The sequence below is a fragment of the Amphimedon queenslandica genome, unplaced genomic scaffold (assembly GCF_000090795.2).
Source record: "Amphimedon queenslandica unplaced genomic scaffold, v1.1 AMPQUscaffold_13364, whole genome shotgun sequence".
In the NCBI taxonomy this organism is placed as follows: Eukaryota; Metazoa; Porifera; class Demospongiae; order Haplosclerida; family Niphatidae; genus Amphimedon; species Amphimedon queenslandica.
In genome coordinates this window covers 31,216-48,096 of record NW_003546400.1, presented here as the reverse complement: position 1 = coordinate 48,096, position 16,881 = coordinate 31,216, and the positions used below count along the sequence as shown (strand labels likewise).

Here is a 16,881-nt window from a genome sequence, read left to right as displayed (position 1 = left end):
TTTTTGAACAGCAGTTTTTCAAAAAAATGAACAACAGACATGCACAATTATCGCACCCAAGAGTTTCATTTTTAAAATTTCTTTTACACTGATAAATCTACCCTTATAGTGCTTAGAGTAGTCTCATCCACAAGACTATCCTTAGATTTATGCTTCATTCAAGCTAAAACTTTGCACTGATAAGACAGTTTGCTAGTGCTAGCAGTGCAAAATCATTATAGTCTACTTTAGTGCCAGTCTAGCACATGATCAGCAGCACCCTGATGATATGACATTGCATGAATGCATTGTTTTTTTAACACCTTTAGTAAGCATCTTTTTCCAAGAATGGCTTGTCTCTATTTGCTCATTGTCTTCTTCTCCTTTACTCTACTTGCTCATTGTAGTCCTGATACAACAGTAAGTGGCTTTAAGTCAATGTCAGTTTTACTCAATGCATAGAGAAGATTATTATTCAGTTCATTTGATCAACATGTTCATCAGTCACTGAGTGACAACTGCCCAGCTCAACCATTACCTATTGACATTCCATCCGAACTTCCTGACATTATCAATAATGCTTTGTCACAGCTTAGTGCTTTGGGAGAGAGCTATGTTGACAATAAGGCAGTGGTAAATTAATTCTTATTATCGCAACTAATTATTTTATTTATTGTACAGCCTGGAGTTGCTATGGGTATATCGTATAAAGGTAAAAATATATGGAGTAAAGGATTTGGTGTAAAAGACAAAAACAAGCCTGGAATTGCTCCTGATGATGACACAATATTTAGGATTGGTAGTGTATCAAAAGTATTTCCAGTAAGTTTAGTACATTGTACGCATATTTATGACCCTTTTTGAAGGTAATAATGCTTTATCAACTTTATGCTGAAGGCTCTGTTCAATCTCTGGATGATCCTTTAACAAAATATGCTCCTGATTTTAAAATCAACAATACCTTCTCTAAGTATTTGAACAGCAACATCACTACTTAAAATACTGCTTTTCTCAATAGGAGTGATATTACATTAAGACAGATGGCTTCACAGCTTTCTGGCCTACCTCGTGAAGCTCCATGTGGTCTTACTCCTCTAGGACTGAATATATGCCCACTAACAAACAGTGAGATACTAAGTAAGTTAAGCTCACAGAATTTGCTTCTTCCATCCTGGACAAGACCATCTTACAGGTGAGTAAAAAAGTGCTTCCAAAATTTTACCTTACAATCATTTATCACTTAGTAATCTGGCATTTGCATTATTGGGTAACTTGCTAGCCACTCATTATGATGAAAAAAAGAGTTTTGAAGACTACGCACAAGACCAGATAATAAATCCACTACAACTGACAAACACTGGTTTCAAAATAACTGATGAGTACGTACAGTATGTATGGCATGGTAAATAATTACAACATACACAGTGTCAAAGATCGCATGGCTGTTGGCTATACTCCAGATGGTGATGAAGCACCTCTCATTGACCTTGGATATATCTCTCCTGCAGGACAAATGTATTCAACCATCAATGATTTGAACAAAGTAAGAGTTCAGAATTATTTTAACTCGGTTTTATGAAACACACCATAGCTGTCTCAATTCTTTTATGAGGCTCATATTTTGGCCTTTAATGACAGTAGCGTTTTGTTTTCTGATTTTGAATCAATTTTAAGCTCAGACTTAAGACGAGAAATGTCTCTTCCATGTAAGTGCAACACATTGCCTTTGCATGGCAGTAACCCTAATTTCAACAGATTTTGTCAATCCTGATGGGCAGAGTGGGTTTGGAACTCCATGGGAAATTTTATTTGATGGAAATTACACCATTCGTACAAAAGGAGGGAACATTAATGGTTACTCGGCTCTTTTTAGCTTCATACCTGAACTTCACTTAGGTAAGCATTGTTTTACATTTATTATTGTTTACATTGAAGTAGGAATTAATGCGCTATTTTCTGGCTCTGTCGATGATGGTACTTTTGCAAAAAAAGCCTTTGATATATTTTTGCCACCGTTTGTTTCATTCCTTTCTGACAATGTTCCTCCTGTGCCAGCTCCTCCCAATCCAAATATATATGTTGGCCACTACAAGGCACTACTGAATGTAGTGACAGCAAATATCTTTGTTAAAAATAATGAAATGTATCTCTCTTATAATTATAGTGGGCAAGTGATGAGTGTTTATCTCTATTATCATGATGTTCAATCAATGCAGGTATTACAAGGCATCATTATGTCATATGTCATTGTTATATTTTTATAGATGTATTATCCATCACATTTGCTGCCTTGCCTAACTGGTGAACTGTTAGCCATCTTAGGAAAATGGGTCTATTTTGATCCAGTTGATAAATCAAGTGGCAATATCACAGGATTTACTATTCCTCCAGTACACTTAAAAAGAGTATCTGAAGAATTTTAATGACTAATAATAAATTCCTTTAGTGTGACATTAAGTAGTTTTATGAATTAGATCTAAATTTTTTGTTAATATGTTACTTTTGTATCATTATTAATGCAATACATTGTACAGACTTAAGTCAGTGTTACTGTATCTTTATGGCTAACTATAAACATTTAATACTCTAACCTTTAATGTAAATTGTCACATTCATCCTTTTGGTGATGGTTTGTACTGGGTGGCTCTGTTTTCACAAATGCCATCCTCCACAATTCTTACTCCCATTACATTCAGAATTTATTGTGACTATCAAAATCACATTCCAGTAGTTAAAATCATATTAGTTGACGATACTAGACAAATGGCTTCATAAAGCAAACACACCCAAAATTAAAAATACTCCCATAGACCTAGATATGAGAAACTATTGCCAGACTGAGATTTCAGGTTAGTGTCAGTAGAAATGCCAGTGTGAGGTTATGCAAAACTGCCAAGCTTTAATTGACACAAATGTTATAACGAAAATAAATTCTAAAACATTAAAAAATATATCATTTAAAATTATATACATCAGTCAATATTTCTATAATAATTTACAACTATTGCTAGCTATATTGTACAAATGCATCCTTCCCTTTCATAAATTTCAATCAGCTTATTCCAAGTTGGATCATACTTTAGTAATATATCATTACCTAATTACGTGACCACATAATTACTGCATTCATAATTATCTCCCAGTTGCTTACCAATGATTATAAGCCCATATCTAGCACGAGTGATACCAACATTGATTTGATGGTCATTAGTCAGGAAGCCAAGATTTTCTGCGAACCATACCCTGTCAGGTTGAACATACTGTTTATACCTGATTTGACTGACTTCTTGTGATCTGACAGTTGTTAGTATGACAATATCATACTCATCACCTAAGGGATACATTACGGTACAGGTAGTAAATTTCAAAGGGTATAAAATTTTGTACTTTAGTGAAAAGGTCTTAATTTTTTAATTTTGAAGGGGTTAATTTTTGCGTTTTTGCACATGCACTTGCACGAAGCAATAGATTTACCCATGCTGTGCATGCGCAGGAAAAATTTCTTTGGTATTAATTTTCGTGGTTAAGAATTCAATCACAAAATCTGCAAAATTAATACTATACAAAATTTCATACCCATACGGTAACACTCACAACAAAAAACATTCATTACGTACCTTGACTCTCAACTATAGTAGCAACTCTTAAACTTTTCCACTTTGCCTTTAGCACAGAGTCATTCTTTATCGTGTTAAGAACAAGACTCTTTTGTGCCTCATAAGGAGTGAGGACTGCTATGCTCTTGTATTTAACATCATAATTCATCACCAGCTTCTTGATACATTTTAACTACCACAAATATAAATTTAATAAGTATCAGTAAAAGTATCAGTAAAATTTTAAAACCACTTCCCCATACTACTACAGTATCTGACAGTACACAAATTAATCGCAATTGCATCACAAAATGCATAAAGTGCCTTACCACTGTTTTAACTTCCTGCTCATTGCATTTAGAGTGAGAATCAACTTTTCTTGAATATTTGCTATCAGTAGATCTTTCAATTCCGTAAACTTTCAGAAACATAACAGGGTGTTGCTGTCCTCTAGACCAAAACAAATCTATAGATTGAGTCAGCGGACGTCTTTCTTTGACAATTTGATCAGCCTTTAATTTACTATCATAGAAAATACTTGATGGTCCTTGGCATATGAATGAATGCTACACAAAATAAAATAGCTTGTTACCAACATTAATAACAGCATCACAAACAGCCACATTTTGTTTGCAATTATACTTACCATTCTATACTGCAGTTCTAATGTTATCAAACGTGGATCATTAGTTTTCTCAAACTGATTGGCATATTTCTCAAACAATGAAGTACCCAAGCCACACTCCTTGGCTGGAGGATACATAACAACTGGTTGTAGCTGCTTGTGATCTCCTATCAGCACTACATGTTCACATAAACTGCTTGCAGCTATTGTCTCAGGCTCAGTGGCCATACCAGACTCATCTATTATACACTGAGCTAGAATGTCTTTGGATCTCAACAATCGTTGACTGCATGTTTCATTGCAAGTGCAAAGAATAACATCATAATTCTTTTGAATTTCTTTTTTCTCTTCATCAGTGATCAATTTCTTATAACTAGACAGAGGATGAATGCACTATCATTATTGTATTACATATGAATAATGGCAATTTTAAATTAGGTAGTACAGCTACACATTTTATGAGTTTTATTCTACTATTTTTGATTAAATAATATTTATAGCAGTCTAAGATGGATTTAAGTTTATACTAATAAAATCACTATTGACATGGAACACAGTGTGTCATCAATTAAAGACTAACTTTTTTCTTTCAGCTAATGATGGAATGATACCTTGATCCAGTAGCTCTTGTAGTCTGTTCTCAGTAGCTACTATTTCAGGGCAATTGTTTCTTATTCTTTTGTGTAGAGATTCATCACGAAACATTTCTAAGACACGACCATCATCATCATCATCATCTCTGTTTGTTCTTTCTTGTGTCAGATCAAAAACAGGATCTGGGTAATCTTTACGCTCATGAGAACGCCCATAAATGCGAAGAATTTGTAATTTTTTGCTTCCTAACCTTCTGTTTAATAAATGCAAGTTTTCTAAGTAACATTGAAGTTAAGCTACTCGTAAATGTAAATTACTTACTATGAACCACATCTACTGATTTGTTAGAGGGACCACAATAGAGTACTGACTTTTTCTTAGAAACTTCTTCTGACATCTTTTCATTTGTTATTGCAAAAACATAAGCTAAATGTGCCCCAGTCTCACTCTTTCCTGTACCTGTATCATTACAATACATATTACACATATGTGACCATAATTGACAAAAGGTACCTTATGGCGGGTAGTGAAATTTGTCTTTCTAGCCTAAGAAATCCAACTTCCTGAGCCCCAGTTATCATAAAATTACTCCACAGGATGCAAAAAGTTACCATGAAACTTTTAGAAACAATGATTGTCTAACAAAGCACTCACAGGTTGATATTTTCCATTATAACTATCAATTTTAAAATCCGCCATAAGGGCCCTTTTGTCAATTATGGTCACATATATCAATAAATCAAGCAAAGTTTAAAGCTCTCATTACCTGGTGGTCCTTGAATCAACTGAAACCTATTCCTCAGTGCTCTTTTAATTGAATCTTGCTGTATAGCATTCAATTCTCTACCAGGCTCTCCTCTCCATAGTTGCCTTGCCAGTGGATCATCATTGAATACTCTGAGTGAAATTTCACATTGCTCTGAAGCAAATATTATACTAAAAATTATTTTAAAATCTTACTTTTCCCAGCAGTGAGTCTATTAAAATCATTTGATCTTGTGTCAGAAATTGCAATTGTTTTAGAAAGGCTAGACCACTCACGGTTAACCTTTAATATTTTCTTTAATCTTGCATGCACTCGGCTATAAAAAAATTAAAAAATCTAAGATAATGATATTAATACTAATGAGAATAATAAAATGCTTAAATCAAAAAAATCTCATTGATATTACTTACTGAAAAGAATCTGGCATTGGTATGAGCTGTATCTCACAAGTTAGGTTTCCTTCATTTAATTTTTGATACATATTCTCAGTGACTCTACATGAGTGATCACCTTCAGCACACATTCTTATTACAATGTCTTTTTGATTACTTTTTTCATCACTTTCACGTTCAACACTGGTCACAGCAAAGTGATAGACAGCATTCAGACTATCACTAATCTCATATCGAACACAAAGAAAGTCACCAGATTTGATACTAATAAAATCCAATGAGTCTTGATTCCTGGGAGGTATGACAAGGGAAAGATTATTTGGTTTATAGTAAGGATCATCAATATAATCATCAACTCGAGTAAATCCATTCCACTTCAGATTAGCATGTCTGATGAATATAAGATTCTTTGTCTTGACACTTTCATTAGCGGACTCAGCAATTAACATTTTACTCCAAAGCTCTACATACTGTTCTATTGAATGATATCCTGCAGCAAGTGATGCTTTTTGTAGTGGGACAACAAAAAAGCAGAGAGAAGGATTCTTGTTATGTTGAAGGCACACACGAACTGTTGGTGCTATCTCCATTAATTGAATAGCTGGTACTGGGAGACACTCTTTAAGAGACTTTCCTAACCAAACTGTCACTATATCATTAGCTGTAAAAGGTCGTTGAATTTCATACGTTATTGCAACAGTCCCTTCATCTCTTTTTGACTGGCATTCAACTTTATTGGCTTCTTGTTGCAATTGGAGAATTAGACTTTTTACTTCTTTAAAATTCTTTTTATTTTGATATTTAAGATACTGGTGTGTTACTAGCCAGCATTCTGGACTAAGAGAAATAGCTTTATCACGGACTGTCAAATCAGCACTAGACCAATGAAGCTGTGGTTCTCCTTCTTCAAGCCTTTGTGTACATTGATACATTTTAGCAGCAATGGAGCAATGAGAAGATTTAGAACTAGTAGGAAGCATATCAATTACATCAGGATGAGAGAATAGGCTAAATGATTGACACAATGATATTGAAACTATTTTCCAAACAATAGTTCCATCTTCATTTTTGTGATGACTATTAAGATCCGATATGCTAAACGATGTATTTTGACCATGAATACACTGATAATGATTTGAAGAGAAGGATAATTCAAATGAATCGTTGATATTTTTATAAGATTGAATCACAAAAGCTTCTGCTCTTTCCAGTGAGGCTTCACAGCTTCTGGTTATACATGCTTTATTATCAGCCCTTTCATAATCTTTTGCAGCTTTGCTCTTGACATTAAGTTGAGAGCACAATTCATTGTTAATCTTATCAGAATTCTCTGCTATAGGCCTTCCCTCTATGAGTGATATTACTAATCTTTGCACAACCAAATCAGCATATCTCCTGATTGGTGATGTAAAATGAGTATATGTTGGCAGTAAAAGACCAGTATGAGGATGATCAGCACAAATATGCTCATTGCTGTTTTCAATCACAATATAACTGGCTTTCCTATTGATTATTCGCGACATAGCCTCTGCCATTGCTAGCTGTGGGTAAAGCTTATTATTGTTAAGAATTGAAGCCAATTGAATGTGATCTCTTCTAGAGCATGCATCAACAAGTGCATGAAGTGTTGTATTAGGTAGAATCAAAGGAGCTGCTTCATTGTCAAATTCATTTAAGTAACATTTAAGAGACAGAGAGTGTTGTAAGCATTTTTGATTCTGCTTAACAAAGTCATGCTTCTCTTCTTTCAAAATAGGTAGCTGTGCCAAAAATAAGGCACTTTGCTGTGGAAGCCTATCGTGAAGATATTCAGCTATCACTGCATTACAAAATATCATTAGTTCTTCAATAAGTAGATGAGTCTGCCAGTTACTCTCTTCATCTTCCTCAGGTCGGTCATAACAATAACCAGCATCACCTAACCTCTTAATGCGTAAGTACATAGCTATCTCATACAGTAGATTAAGAGTATTAGCCATTAGTAAGCTTGGTCTGCTGACAGCATCAAAAGCTTCAACTTGCCTTCTTGTCTCAACATCAACCTCTTCATTATGCATTACCTTTTTAGCAGATTCATAAGTGAATTGTATTTGAGAAGTGACCATTGCTTCCTTTGGATCACCAGACACTACACTAGTTACCACTCCTTCTTCTATGACTACTGTAGCAGGTACACATAAAACATGCCGTTTTTTCAAATAGTCAAGGCTCAATTGAGACGTGATACTGGATGGAAACATGTGATGCACTCGTTGAGCACCTCTCTGTTTAGCACCGTATACAGATGTCCCCCTCTGTTTAGCTTTCTTGTCTAAAGGATGGTTTTCATTTATACGTTTGGCAACATTAGCTATAAGAACTGCCAGCTCATAATTACCATCTTCAGGAAGAGGTGTCAAACTGACTGCATCATCCAAATCTTTAGATAAAGGAGGATCAATGGTAAATGCTCTATTATAATGATGAAGCCCATTAGTTTCATTTGGAGGTAGAAGTGGTGCATGTACTTCTTCATCTTTTTCTTGGATGTTATAAACAAGGTTAAGCAAGTGATTAGTAAAAAAAATGTTTGATGTACGTGGAACAGCTTCAATGACAGCTCCTAATGCTGTTCGGTGCTTTTTCTTCCATTGAAGGACTTCGACAACAAACAAGAAATTCTGTGACAGTTCAAATGGTATGAGCTCCTTAATACGAGGGATATCATAATTAGCACCAAATATTGAGTCCTCCCTAAACACTGTAATGTAATCATGAATCATAGGGGCCTGGTCATCCTTTGGACGATATCGAAGAAGCTTGCGAGATATTTTAGGAAGGTTAGCTATTATTGGAACAGTTTTATTAAAGGGGTAAAAGTTAATGAAGCCATATTGGTCAGCACGGCATACATACCTAGTTGGATGCTGTGCTTTAATGACTTTTACCACCCTACCAGACCTTTGAACCAATGCTTTATCATCACCAGATGCAGAATGAGAATTGAATACAGTAACTTCCACTTGCACTATATCATTGTTAAAAGCTCCTCTTCTATTATTCAATCCATTAATAACTATGGGCTCCTTCGATTGATCAAGTGGAATTGCAATAGCTGAGCGATAGCTTTTTATTTGTAATTCACAATCAAAAACACCTTCTATTTCACCTTCTTTCTTAAATTGACTCTCTTCACTATCATCAAAGTCCAAAATATCACAATTTGAGTACGAAAATTTCAGTAGCTCACTTCTTTTGTATTGTGGTATGGATTTTAATGTTAGTTGAAACGATTTTAATATGCTATCTTTAGTAAAATTTGTAGCTATAACAGGTGACAACTTAAAAACCATCTTTTGCAACATTTTTATTCGATCATGAACTACACTCTGACTTGCTTCATCTTGAAGTTGAGAAGGTACTACAAAGGTTTTAGAAAGTATACACCTTCTAATGTACTCTTTCCAACAAGAGCATTCATTACCCATGCTTTCTTCTATTGTCATCAATAGAAACGGATTACCAGCACATACTACAAGCGATTTAGCACGTGTTAATGCAGTATTGAATACATATTGACTGCAAGGTGTCTTGGTTGGATTTTTAGATTTGCCTTCTTTTGTAGTAGGCTCTGCTGTACTAAGAAAAATTGCCTCATACTCACAACCTACATGTAGGAAAAACAATTAATTTTCAGGAGATTTTTATGAAATCAGCTTTACCTTGAATATCAAAAACAGTTCGAACATCAATATCTAGATAGTGATGAGACAGCTTTTGAATAACTCTAATTTTCTAAAGTTTACAATTAAATCAACCAGATATAAAATTTTGACATACTTGGTGAGCTGTTACTGTCATAACACAAATTTTAGAGAGATCCATTTCACCCCATTGATCTGGCCAGCTCTCAACATAATTACTTATTTCTTGTAGCAATATTGTGACTTCAATCTCATTATCATTAGTAGATATTTCTTTTGCTACACTAAGATCAGAGCATATAAAATGAAGAGGGTATTTTGCCTCAGGATGAAGATGAGTGACAGCTTCAGCAGCGGTAATCAATACAGAATCATAAAATAAATACGATGGAAGAGACAGTATAGCATGATGACATCTAAAATTAGTGAGAAGAGTAGCAGAATGTACTGATGAAGCATCAGTTAGCCTCTCATCATTATAAAGAATATGCAGTCTTTCCAGCAATGACAGACTCAGACCATTTTTAATAGCTAGTTCACCAAGCACTAACAAAGAGGGACCAACCTATTCAATAAGTCAGGAGCCCATGAATAAGTTCATTGATAATTAATAGATAACATAATACTAGCACTTATGGCTCGTGCATACAAATTTTTTTTACTAGGCATTTGCAGATATTAATAATAAAATTTATTATTCAAAAAACATAAGCTCTACACAGTAGATATAGTTGGTGAGATCACTTACTTGTTTGTGGTCTCCTGCAATTACAATTTGTGTATTATCATCAGCTAAACAAAGAGGAGCAATAGATTCTGGTTCTCGAGTTTGAGCACCTTCATCTAACAAAATGTGGGTGAAAAAATCTTTAGGGACAACTCCAAGCATATGAAGTGATGTAGAAAATGTTGTGACAATTATGCTGATTTGGTTCAGCTTTTTGAATTGCCAATCCTGAATAGTAGCATAATACTTTACACAATTTGAAGGAGCACAATAATCTCTATTTGCCATCAGACGAACAACTTTACCACAGTACCAACCAGAATCAATCATCTCTGAAAAGTAATTAGCCATAAAGGTGTCTGCAGAGTGCTGATGATGAGCACAGATTAGAACCTTGCTTGTTCGATCTTGTTGTAATATTTCATATGCAGCACGAGCGATCAACTGAGTTTTACCAGTTCCAAATGAGCCTACGATTAAAACAGGTGCTTTGTTAGCTTCACAGCTCATTATAGACTTAAGTGCCATCCTCTGTGAATATTCTAATTTGACTATGTCACGAACACATTTAATAGGAAGAGGAATATCTTCATTATTCAACACCACATTACTAAAATGACAAGGGTTACTAGGCATTAAACGATTAAGTACAGCTAGAGGCAAACTATCTAAGGCTCGATGAAGACGATCAAAATAAGAGTATTTTAAAATGAAGGTCACACTGACATTTGGTTCTAGTTTAACTCCAGGATATGTTGTGAGCCCCAATAGAAAATAAAGGCTACTTTTGTTTTTTGCCTCGAGAATATTTGCTTGCATATCTCCAGTAGACAAATGTAGAACAACTATACTTTCACTTGCCTGCATAGCATAAGCTATTGCATCAGCATCAAGTTGAGTGTTTGATATTGTACAAAATAATTTATACTTTTCTTGATACTTCTCAATGTGCTTAATCATACACAAGTTAACACTTGACAACTTTAAATCATAAAAACCATCGCACCTAAATTATAAGATTAAAAATTTTTAAATATATTCTGTTTAATTATATACCTGTCTCTAAGAAACCTCTCATGTTCATCTTCTTCCCGACACAATAACTGGTGAAACTTCTCCTTATAGTTGCTTGGAGTTAATGTAGCAGCTAGTAGCTCTTCATTAATAGGGCAGTGGTCATGGTCTTTGAAGGATTGCATTGAAACAGATTTCTTGAGTGCTAAAGTACAAAAACAAGGAAATATAAAACAAAAATGAATATTAACTTACCTTGAGAAATAGGAACTTTATTTTGAGATGCTGATTTTTTTGTAAACACTGTATCTGTATGTGAAGATTTTGAAGGTAATATGTTAGATTTTAGTGGAATAAGAGCTGCATTACTTCCTTTTAGCTTTATTGAAGATGATAATTTTGGAGGAGTTGATGGATTATCTGTACCAGCTTGCTTTGATGGAGGCAGAGAATCAGTTATGTGTCCTTTCTTTTCTTGTGCAATTTTTTGCTGATTAGATTTCTCCTGCTTGTCTGCATAAGCATACTGCTGTTCTATTTTAAAATGCTGCTCTTGTTCATTTGCTGGGCAATGCTGCTGCTTAACTGGATGCTGTGAAAACACATGAGGCTGTTGTTTTGTAGGAGATTGATATATTTTTGTTTGATGTGGTGAAGAAGTAAGTTGCTTTTCTTTTTCTTGAGGAGAAGGTAGTACATCTAGCTGTGGCTGTGAAAGTGCTTCATTTAGAAAAGGTAAGTCTTGATTGACTTGAGAATATGGTTGCTTCCTATCTTGAGCTGAATGACATGATACTGAAGGTAGAGTAACTAATGACGGCTCACTGGACTGTTGAGCCGAGTGCATTTTAGAAGGAGTAGTGAGTGCAGGAGCTTGAGATAGTGGAGAAGGCTTTGTGAAATGATTTTGTGAATAGCTATTCTTTTGAAACAATTTCATTACATCTACATAGTATTATATTAAAGTGATATCAAAAATACATGAAATTCTTACCAGCTGTATTATCACACTTAAGCATGTCAAAAAATTGTATTTTTACTTGTTCAAACTGGGCACGGTCAGAAGGAGTACTTTTGAATGTTTCATTTCGAAGGCATCTTGAAATGAACTCTCTCCAGCACCATTTAAGATTATCCATAGTAGCTTCAGACAATAGTAGTATAAGAGGATTACCTACAGCTACTACAAGACTTTTAGAGCGTGTGATTGCTCTATTAAATAGTGCTGGATTACAAAAACTCTTCAAAGGATCAAATGGTCGACCATTGGGCTCTAAACTTTCAACAGTACTCATGAAAAGCATACAGTATTCTTGCCCTGTATACACATGTAATGTTAAATGAAATACAAAAAATGTCCATATACCTTTCATCTCATAAGTTGTGATAACATTGACGCCTTCTAAATTTTTGAATTTAGTCCTTATCAATTCTTTAATAAGGTTTGCCTATAAAAGACATGTGTCTAATTTTGACATAAAAAATACATTAAATCAAGATCAAGAGAAGATAGAGGTCCCCTTGATTATATGTGTAAATGTAAACATTACATTTTTTGAGGTTATTCTCATGAGGTCAAAATTTTGTAAACTAAAAATTAAATCACCTATTCTTTAAAAATTTTAAGATCCAAAATCTCCAAAATTTAAGCCCCAGGCATTAACTAAACAATACCTGCTTCAAATTTGGAGTCATAATGCAAGTGTCTTTCAGTTCCCAGCTTTTGAACTTGTCACTGTATAGCTGCACTGCTTGAAGGAGTCTATCAGCCTCTAAAGCACACTGAGCATCAACTGGAATATCATTAGTAAAACTGGAACATATGAAAACATAAGGATAAGGAGCTTTCGGGTGGCATGATACTGTACCACAAGCTCTCAGCTCTGAGTTATAAAACAACTTAGAAGGTAACTCCAAAAGGTCAGCTTGTGAGCGATAATTAATATTCCATGATGGAGTGTTTTTCTTGGTAATGTCTCCAATAGATTTATACTTCTCTAGTAATCGTTGCAACAGTGACACACATAAACCAAACTGCTGAGGAGCTTTACCAAGAACAAGAAGTTGAGGACCAACCTACAATATAATTTAAATTAATGTATGTAATATAATATGCTAGCAGAGTCCATGCAAGTGCTGTATACACCTTAATATAATAGAATTTAGTATCTAATTTATGTAATTATTGCATAAAATTATAAATATCTAATTTGCAAACAATATTTAGCTATCAGTTTAAAATGCATAGGAGCCAAAGATGTATGTCAAATGTGGTAAGGAGGTGAACCCCACAATGATTTGCATTTTTTGGTAACAAACAAATTGAATTTTATATTCAGTGGGTATTATGAATAATTGATGATGGTGAATCATTACAAAGCAATCATAATAGAAAGCTCCCAACATTGAATTTATTGGTTTATTGTCAATTTGTATGTACACAATGACTCATAATTCAGTGTACAATTACATACATACACACATGTGAGCCCCTAAACAATCTACATTGATATAATACCCTGAAATGTTCTTACTTTTTAGCAATATCAAAATATTTCTATTAATTGTATTCATGTAAAACATAATACTACATACCTGTTGATGGTTTCCAGCAATAACAATACGAGTATTTTTATTTGCCATTAGTAATGGACTAAGAGCTTCAGGTTCGCAAGTTTGAGCTCCCTCATCAATTAGAATATGAGTAAAGAAATCAGGATCGACCTTCTTTCTAGATATCGTTAGTGCTCCTCTAAAGGTTGTGACCAATAGAAAGGCAGTTTCACGTCTGTATAGTGATATATCAAAATCAGTTGCTTCAATAACATTTGAAAAATCAATGTGATACTGCGAGTTCATAACACAAAGAACTTTTACTGGCCAAAAGTGTGACAGGGTTTTGCTAAAATAATTTTCCATAAAAAAATCAGCAGAATGTTGATGATGACAACAAATTAAAACACGACAAGGTGAACGGTGACCAGTCTCACGATGCTCTCTGAAGAAACATTCTGTAGCCACAGCAAGAAGACGAGTCTTGCCACAGCCAAAAGCACCAGGTACAAGTACAGGAGCTGAACACTGGTTACTGAGTATTGCTTCTAATGCTTGAATCTGCTCAGGATCAAGATCAATCCCTCTACATAGTTTCCTTCTAATGTCAATGGCAATATCTCTTGGAGCACTTTTGAAATCATCTGGTGTAGGTATAAGACGACGTAATACTTTTGAGCTAATCCTCTTAATGCAATCATTGAGGCCATCAAAGTAATGGTGATTAACATTAAATGTTGTATTTACTATCAAACAAGACTGGACACCAATGCTGTCTTTGAAACAAATGTATAGCTTATTATCAATATGTGAATAATTACAACTGAGAATTTTTGCTACATAGCTATGTTGACCAATACTAACAGTAACGTGCCGATCGCTGGCTCGAGTAGCATACATGATCTGTGCTGATGACATTCCTTGTAGACAATAGAAATGAGGGGGGTAACTCTTTTCATCACCTTTTAAGACAGGTGGTTTACATTTTTGTAGGACAAAACTACCATTACATCTAAAAATAAGACAACAATATTAATGCTCAGTACTATTCTAATTATGCTTAAAGGGTATTTTTACCCAAATTTAAAATGATTCTATGACATCACGTTTAGCCACACCCACCAATAGGAAGTAACATTACAGGAATGTCAAAATTTTTCATGACTTTAAAGGCTCATATTTCAGTAAACAATTATTTTTAGACAGTGAAATTTGGAGCACATCATTATAATGTTTAGGATATCATATTAAGGCCATAAAATAAATATGTCAAATTTGGGTAAAAATACCCTTTAAACTCACTTCTTCTTTAATAGTTCAATGTGTTCCTGTTCTTCATAATAGAGCAAGGCAGTGAACTTTGCTTTATAGTTATGTAGTGTAATAGGTAGCTTCATATCATCACATAAACTGAGTATATTTTTGGCGTCAGGTTCATTCTAGAAATAGATGGAGAACTTATATGTATCAAGTTGAGCTAGACTTGTAATGGTGGATATTTTATGGTATATAGAGTCATGCTGTAACAGGAGATTTGTGCTGAAAATCATTGAACTATGTCCTAACTACTAAACCTCTCCAAAAAATCTCCTTAGTGGTTGCTAGACTATACTTATGTACATTATGTACAACAAAAAAAGAAAAAGCATAAAATAATAGTACACACAATACTTGTATCCTTTCACTATCTAAGGAGGTAGGGTTTCTGACCCTGCTATCTACATATGACAGGTCAAGTGACAGAGCAGACAAGATATGTCAAGAATTTAAAATAAGGTCAGTCTCATAGATATTTTTTGCCCAGTTGGATGGCAGCAAACATTCACAGTGCACCATAGTATTTATGATGTCTGAATGTAGTATTAATGGTGGCACTATAGTAAACAGCATAGTAATGCTACTCTTAACTAGTTCAGTACTGATTTATGCTATTTTCATAATCTTGTTTGACATTTTTAAACTATTTGAATGCATATTGAAAAACATGTACATGTATGGAGATTGTTTGGCAAAATGATCATTGAAGGAAACTATTGCACATCAAATGTAGAACATCCTGTTTAGATAGTAGTGTCCTCAAACCTTTCTAAGGGGGAAGGTTCTGATGACAGTTACTGTACATGGTGAAGGGGAGCAATAATGTTAAACACAGTAAGCTACTTGTAGGTACAATTTCAATTATAATGTAAAACCTTTTTGTTTGGCTAATATATAGCTGGGAAGTGGTAAACACAGACTTAAAACTAGATCAAGGTGCTAGTTCTACATGTATGAGTGATTTAAAATTAATATTTAAAATGCCATTGACATTACAGTCAGTGCAGTGCCACTCATAACATCAAATTCTATTCCACTACACAAACATGCTGTAAGTAAAAAAATTGCTTACGCTTTTCAAATCAATAATCTATAAACTACAAAGGGGATCGTAAGGTGACTGTGTTATCACTTACAAGAGGATGATGACTCTGAGAAATACTCCTCTGTAGAACTCTTCCTCCATGTATGGTGGATTTTGATTGATCAATATTATAGTCTGGTGAAATAAAATGGTACAGGCAAGCAAAAATAGGTTTATACATACCTTGGCACTGTGCCATATTACAAAAAGTGATGAACTAGTACTGACTCTAACAATAATAAAATAAGGGGACTGACCTACAGCATAAATACACATGTGTAGTAGTCTATATTCACTACATGTGAATATAGACTACATATAAAGCAATGAATAATATCAAATTCTAAGAACAGGCAATTATTGATCTATGTGTATGTGTATTATGTACTTATTAGTACACAGAACACAGGTAAATGATGCATAATTATTATTTAAGTCTAGATTTACAAGCACGCACATTTTTATGAAATGAATCTAGATCCATAACTTCCATGCATTTTTATATTTTAGGATTGAGTACACAAAATTTTCTGCTTTTGTGCCTTTGATGC

The 16,881-nt window shown here is 34.2% G+C and overlaps 2 protein-coding genes across 2 annotated transcripts; one reads left to right on the top strand and one right to left on the bottom strand.

Moving 5' to 3' along the window:
* The first annotated feature begins 287 nt into the window (after positions 1–287).
* LOC100637838 (putative beta-lactamase-like 1) lies at positions 288–2,582 on the top strand. Its single transcript, XM_003387141.2, has 11 exons — positions 288–399; positions 442–612; positions 661–801; positions 846–949; positions 998–1,171; positions 1,224–1,358; positions 1,405–1,522; positions 1,571–1,685; positions 1,735–1,875; positions 1,918–2,195; positions 2,244–2,582. The coding sequence occupies exons 1-11, from the start codon at positions 328–330 to the stop codon at positions 2,400–2,402; spliced, it is 1,608 nt and encodes a 535-aa protein (XP_003387189.1). The 5' UTR covers positions 288–327; the 3' UTR covers positions 2,403–2,582.
* Positions 2,583–2,877: 295 nt separating this feature from the next.
* On the bottom strand, positions 2,878–16,529 carry LOC109582678 (helicase with zinc finger domain 2-like). The gene is made up of 22 exons (XM_019997537.1): positions 16,514–16,529; positions 16,383–16,465; positions 15,232–15,368; positions 13,972–14,941; positions 13,051–13,452; positions 12,743–12,824; positions 12,371–12,694; positions 11,632–12,321; positions 11,419–11,581; positions 10,384–11,368; positions 9,772–10,200; positions 9,654–9,726; positions 5,971–9,598; positions 5,755–5,876; positions 5,561–5,713; positions 5,116–5,253; positions 4,781–5,069; positions 4,222–4,573; positions 3,905–4,141; positions 3,597–3,768; positions 3,131–3,310; positions 2,878–3,076 (listed from the first exon to the last, which is right to left on the bottom strand). The coding sequence occupies exons 1-22, from the start codon at positions 16,527–16,529 to the stop codon at positions 2,991–2,993; spliced, it is 9,711 nt and encodes a 3,236-aa protein (XP_019853096.1). The 3' UTR covers positions 2,878–2,990.
* Between the last annotated feature and the right edge of the window lie 352 nt (positions 16,530–16,881).